This window comes from Phalaenopsis equestris, unplaced genomic scaffold (genome assembly GCF_001263595.1).
Source record: "Phalaenopsis equestris unplaced genomic scaffold, ASM126359v1 Scaffold000531, whole genome shotgun sequence".
NCBI lineage: Eukaryota > Viridiplantae > Streptophyta > Magnoliopsida > Asparagales > Orchidaceae > Phalaenopsis > Phalaenopsis equestris.
Window position 1 is genome coordinate 1,309,704 of NW_018164971.1, and position 7,147 is coordinate 1,316,850.

General features: G+C 37.5%; 1 protein-coding gene across 1 annotated transcript; it reads right to left on the bottom strand.

The window, feature by feature from the left end:
• Positions 1–956: 956 nt before the first annotated feature.
• Positions 957–1,930, bottom strand: LOC110028811 (calcium-binding protein KIC-like). The gene has a single exon (XM_020730809.1). The coding sequence runs from the start codon at positions 1,649–1,651 to the stop codon at positions 1,268–1,270; it is 384 nt and encodes a 127-aa protein (XP_020586468.1). The 5' UTR covers positions 1,652–1,930; the 3' UTR covers positions 957–1,267.
• Between the last annotated feature and the right edge of the window lie 5,217 nt (positions 1,931–7,147).

Genomic DNA, 7,147 nt, shown 5'->3' on the forward strand with positions numbered 1-7,147 from the left:
AGTACCTATTGACATTTTTCCTAAAACATTAAAAATTGAAATTTGATGACTCGATTACGAAGACTGTCCTGATTTATGAAATAATTAGCAACTTATTCATCAACTCTTACATTTCACATTAGATCACATAATTTAAGAAAAGTTGCGCTTCTCATTCGAACTATATTAATGCAATCAAAATCATTTTCATTGTATAATATAAATAGATAAGTTTGATGTTGTATATTCCGGTCAGGGCTATACTTTTTTATTTTTATCCCAAGCTTTTACAAAAATGAAATAATCGTTGTTGCAATGATAATAGTTGCCCTAAAACTTTGAACTATTCTCATATCTTCCTCAAAGTTGAACATACTATAGTGATGTTCGCCATTATCTTCAAAGATCTTTATACTAAAATCAACAAATTTTGAACATTATTATAATTGTAATCATAACATCTCCATAAACAACATACATGTGTGCACGCTAATAATAAAGAAACAAGATAATTAAAATATAGATCAAAACAATATGGTTTTGAGTAATGTTAATTCAATTGAAATAATAATCATTTCTTATCCCCACTAATTGGCATTTCCTGATGCGATATGAAAGATGTGCATACTGTATATAAGACTATAAGTGTCATGATTACAATACAACAATATCATTTATTATATCCCTTGTGAGTTATTATATATTTACATATTTAAAACCCAAACTTTGATTCATACATTTTATACATTTATGTCATCCAAATCTTTCATATCATACATCAAAATTACCATTATTTTACCTTTTTTAATGAGAACCTTTTAAAGGGCAAGGTATCACATATGTAATAATTGAAGTTTAGGAATTAGATATGTAAATGAGTCGTGTATATTTAAATCTTTCAAAATGAAATATATGAACAGAAAAAACTATAGTGATATCAGATTAATGAGAAAATATTACATCCGGAGTCTGGATGTCCGGACAACCGCCAGATGTAGCGAGAAGAGTGGAGGTCCGATTCCGCCCATCTTCTGTGGCATCCGGGCCGTTGTCCGGACATTTGAAATCCGGATCAAAGATTAGCTTTAATCTCCCAAACAACAAGTTGAAAAGTGCGACCATTTCGATCCTCTGCCACAAGTCACAAAGGAGTAAAAACTGAAAATTTAAAAAAATCATAAGAATCTTGTTACAGAAATACCAGATTTCAAATTAGAAAAAGCAGATTTCAATCTCTAAGAAGAACAGTTCATCCTCCAAACCCAAGCCATCAAAATGGAACCCCAAATCAAGCTCCCACACGTCGATCTCGAAGCAAAATTTCCCGCTCGATCGCCTTTCGAAGCCACATCTCCGCATCCTCCATCATTCCCGGACTCAAACGAACCATAAGAATACAGAACTCCGCCTCATTCAGCACCCCATCGCCATTAATATCCCCTTCTCTCACCATCTCCTCCGCTTCCTCCCCCGTCATTCCTTCCATCCCCATCATCGCCGCGTTCCTCCTCAAGCTCTCCGCCGTGATCGCCCCTCTCCTCGCATCCGCCAGCAGTCGAAACCCTCCGCATAACTCCGATACGAATTCTTCTGCTTCCAGTTTCTCCGCCATCCTCGGCAGCAGGTCTTCGTACTCTTCAATCTCCTCCGATTTGATTTTCTCTGCTGCCATCGTGTTGTTCGGATAGTGCAAGAAAGGTGTTCGATGAAATGCCGAAGCAAGTTCGAGATCCGAATGCTATATTTTTTTCTGGTATTTAACAGCGGCTGGACATCGTGGGTGTGGTGAGGCTGAACGTGATGGCCGCTATGTCGAGATTTCGGCGAAGTTTCGCTGACGGACACCGACCAAAACCCGTGCAGTTCTCTGTTTTGGACGAAGAGGTCATTTGATGTGAACACCTTGAATTTTCAATGTATTAGGTGAGCATATTTTTTTTATTTATTTTGCATTTGGAAGTTAATTTGTCGGTAGCTTAATTTCATATTAAGCAGCCGTAGGGGTTAATTAATTAAACCTATTTTTTAACAATGTGGTGTAATTATGCTTATTTATTACAAAGTTGTGATATTTATCACTTGATAGGATAGTTGAGCAAAGACCCAAAATAGTCTACAATTATTTACGTGGGTTGTTCTAGTCTCAGAGTTTATAGAAGTGTCAAAGTAATTCTCAAATTCTTAAAATTGGGGCTGAAATGATTCTCAAAGCGGATCATTAAAGCTTAATTTTAAATTAGTCGGAAACTATTATGACATTTTTATAAAATTTAGGATTAAAGTCGCCTCATATAAATAGTCCGGGACTGTTTTGACACTTTGCTCTTAAAGTAGTTTGATTGCTTATACCATAGATATAAACTTCTGCGAGACAGAATAACACTTTTTTTAGAACAATTTATAGTTTCATAATAGATTAGGAACATTTTCAATTCAAACCAATTATTATGCCATATTAATTAGCACATTTAATTAGCATAATTATGCAAAATTAGTAAACAAAGCTTCATACAGGATTGCACATTAATCAATAGAATTTGGCAAGATTAGCAAACAAGGCAGATCAATGTGATGGAGTCTCTCACAAGAAAGACCTTTTAGTGGCAGATATCACTTAAACGATAAGGATTCGATTGTTACGTTTTTAATTATTCCTTTTAGGTCGGAATTTTCCAAAGCCTTGTCATAGATCACCATTTTACCGTTTTTCTTCGGATACTCAAGATAAATATATTGGTTAATTGAAAAAAAAAAACCATTTTTTTCTAATAAACTATCTTATCACAAATAGCATACTGCATTATTCAATTCATAATTTACAACATCCTGAAAAAAAAAGGAAAGAAAGTCCAGTAGAATGGACAATGAATTGCATATATTATGTAATTTTACCCTCGCTCTCTCTTCCCTCCACTCTTTTAATGTTAAAAATCTGAACTTTTTTAAAGATAGCTAAAACAGTATAAAGATTTCTCTGCCACAAAAAGTTAGAAAGCAAGACAGACAAAGCCTAAACATCTATCTAATCTGGAAGGGATTTGAGTCGTATGTGACAAGTATGCTATATGATAAGCACATTCTTCTTAATATAATAGGAAAGGAAGACGCTTCTGCAGTTTCTCCACTTCAGCCAATTGCGTGGAAATTGACACGAAGTTGTCATTTGATGAAATAGGAGAGACAGAGAGAGAGAGAAGATTTTTTTAGATGCAGCCCGCTTGGGTTCAAGAACTCTGGCGGAGGACCACAATGGGAGGGAAATTTTACGGTGCTTGGGTTAGGTGTACTGTAGGCTTGCATGTTAAATGGTAAGGAATATTTATTTGGCGCTCTTTGGATTTACTAGCATAATAATTCATATCGAAGCTTTGCTGAATCGTTTACTGTGCTTGGGTTAGTTGTACTGTAGGCTTGCATGTTAAATGGTAGGGAACATTTATTTGGCGCTCTTTGGATTTGCTAGCATAATAATTCATATCGAAGCTTTGCTGAATCATGGTGGAAGGCTAAGAACTAACTACTGAAAGCATGAAATCACTTGATCGCAACCATTCTTCATTGGTCTTTGTTGAGCAGTGAACTAAATTACGAGAATGAATTTCGATCTGATACATGTTGAGAATTTTAGGGCAAAGAAATGCAAGAATCAGCACAAATTTAAAAAGAAACACAGAGATTTAATGAGGTTCGGGAGCACAGCGATGACTTTCTCTTCAATTTAGAAAAAGAGTACAAGATACCCTTAGGGTTATAATAAGAGTACAAGATACCCTTAAGGTTAAAATACATCATCTATCTATATAGCCCTGACGTACGATATGTAATTACAAAATTACCCATGTCTCGTACCGCAGAGTCGTTACCCCCGCGCTCCCAATCCACATAACGAAATCCCCCCGATTGGACAAATGCTTCCGCTTCACTCCGCTCGCGATCTCCACTGTGTTGGCTCGCTCCGTTCCGCTCCAGCATCTATCCCTTATCTAGTATATGAGTCATAACTAACAAAATTAGGAGAATGAAGTTGGTCCCGATACACTTTATGCATCTGATCAAAAACCCAAAATAACATGCTTTAAATATTTCAGAATGATAACAACTTTATTGAAAACGTTAAGCTTGCCTAATTGGACGTGTTATGACATTTTTATTCGATGTGCGTTGACGCGCTTTCTAATGTTATTCACAATTGAGAGTAACACTCATTATTATGTAGCAATAGGAGCATATTGAGATAGAAATGAACTAACCATTAGAGCCCATAACTGCAGAAAGGATGGAGCACGCAGAGAAATTATTATATCAGGACTCCGCATGCAGAACTGCTTGCGAAGTCCAATATAGAGCTGACACGTGAAAAGTTGTGACCCACCTCCATAAAAAATAAAAAAAATAATGAAAATGCGGGACCCGACCCGACCGTGTTATAGGAATATTCCCTTGGCGTTATTTTGAATATTTTCTGCGTTATTCATGTGTTATTGATGTGTTATTGAGTTAATTTTGAGATATTATTGTTCTTTAAACAATAATACCAATAACACATGAATAACGCGAAAAAGAATACTTCAATAACACAATAATAACACATGAATAACACACCAATAATGCATTAAAAATGCACAACCCGGCTCGACCGTATTATAGAAATATTCCCTTCACATTATTTTGAATATTTTTTATGTTATTCATTCGTTATTGGTTTGTGTTGAGAAAATAGGGGCGAAGAAAAACAGTAATCGACACAAATCCAGAAGAACACAGAGATTTAACGAGGTTCGGCAAAGATGCCTACGTCCTCGGGAGCAGAGCGGCGAGTTCCTTTCAATATTCAGAAAAGGGTTACAGAATAGAGGATACCTCCTGGGGTTACTAACAGGCCTATTTATAACCCCAGGAGTAAACCCTAGGCACAATATGTAATTACAACATTATCCCTGTACCATACTGCGGGGCTTTGCCCCCGCAACCCAACCCACGTAACTTCCCAATTTGGACAGATTCTTCCGCTCCGCTTCGATCCTGCGTCTGTTCCTGTGTTTTATGAGCCATACCATAACAAATCTCCACCTTGGCGAATATCCAACCCCTTAGGAGAAAAATACCAGGGAGTTAGACCTGCACCACTGTGGGTTGGGTCACCATGTTTCTCTAACAACTGCAAACATTCAACAAGTCCAAGCAATGCAAGAACTTGTTGATAGTAACTGACTTGGTCAACATATCAGCCGCATTCTCATCAGTATGAACCTTTTGTAAGAGTATCTCACCAGAAGCAATCAACTCTCTAATCTTGTGATACCTGACATCAATGTGCTTGGTTATCGCATGGTACACCTGGTTCTCAGCCAGATAAATAACACTCTGACTGTCACAATGCAACTGAACTCCACCTTGCTCATTACCCAGTTCCTTTACTAGCCCAGTAATCCATAAGGCTTCTTTAACAGCTTCAGCTACTACCATGTACTCAGCTTCATTTGTAGATAATGCCACAACATACTAAATTGTTGATTTCCAACATATAGGCCCTCCACCAAGAGTAAACACATACCCAGTTGTAGACCTTCTGCCATCCAAATCACCTGCATAGTCTGAATCAACATACCCCACAACTGAAGGATCATTCTTCTGACTGCCAAAAATAATTCCATGTCCTACAGTACCCTTCAGATACTTGAAAATCCACTTGACTGCTTCTCAATGTCGCCTTCCGGGTTTAGCCATGTATTTGCAGATTTGACTAACAGCATGAGCCAAATCAGGACGAGTACATACCATAACATACATCAAGCAGCCAACTGCGCTGACATATGGAACCTTTGCCATGTCTTCTATTTTTGTATCAATCTTAGGACATTGTTCCGAAGAAAACTTAAAATGATTTGCCAAAGGAGTGCTCACTGGTTTTGCATTGATCATCTCAAACCTTTCCAGCACTTTCTCAACATAGCCTCGTTGAGATAGACATAATCGCCTTGAGCCTCTGTCTCGATGAATCTCCATTTCAAGAATCTTCTTCGTAGGACCCAAGTCTTTCATGTCAAATTCCTGGCTTGGTAAAGCTTTCAAACCACAAACATCATTCAAATTTTTTGCAGCAATCAGTATATCATCAACATACAGTAACAGAGAAATATTGGAATCATCATCAAGGCTCTTCACATAAACACAACAATCATACTATACTCACATCGTCTGTAACCAATCTGAATCATGTAGGAGTTAAACCGCTTGTACCATTATCTTGGAGAGTGTTTCAACCCATACAACGATTTATTTAACATGCAAACCAGATGCTTCTGTTCAGGTTGAGGGAATCCTTCTGGCTGCTCCATGTAAATCTACTCCTCTAGATCACCATGCAAGAAAGCAGTTTTAACATTGATCTGCTCCAAATGCAAATATCAAATGTTTACTAATGTAAGCACTGCCCTGATTGAAGTATGTCTGACCACAAGAGAAAAGATTTCATCATAATCTATCCCTTTCTGCTCTGAAAATTTCTTTGCTGTCAATCGAGCCTTGAACTTTTCCTCTTCTTTTTCTAATACTGCTGGTTTCCTTTTGTACACCCACTTGCAACCAATAGCCTTCTTTTCCTCAGAAATTTGAAATAGCTCAGAAGTGCGATTTTTCTGTAAAGACTTCATCTCCTCAACCATTGCACTCATCCATTTCTCTTTCTCCTGGGTAGTGATAGCTCCTTAAAAAGTGGTTGGATCATCGCTGCTGATGAGAAGTGCACAAGAGACCAAGTATTCATAAATCAATTTGCTAGGAGGCTTTATATTACACGAGAGACCAAGTCTTCATAACCCAATCTGCTAGAGCGTCTCTGTCTATCTCTGGCTAGACTGTAATTCTGCAGATCATCGGGAATAGAATCACCATGTGTTGGATTTGAACTTTCACCTCTCTCAGAAGCTACTGGCTGTTGTTCTAAATCCATCTGCACTGCATCTAGACTGGAACTGTTCCCTGACACCTTGTCTTGATTCTGCTATAACATAAACTGCTCATCAAAACTACATCTCTGTTGATCACCATCTTCTTTGCAATCGGATCCTAAAACTTGTATCCTTTCACACTTTTCTTGTAGTCCAGAAAGATGCACTTTTTGGATTTTGCATCAAGTTTGGATCTTTCATCTCCAGGTACATGCACA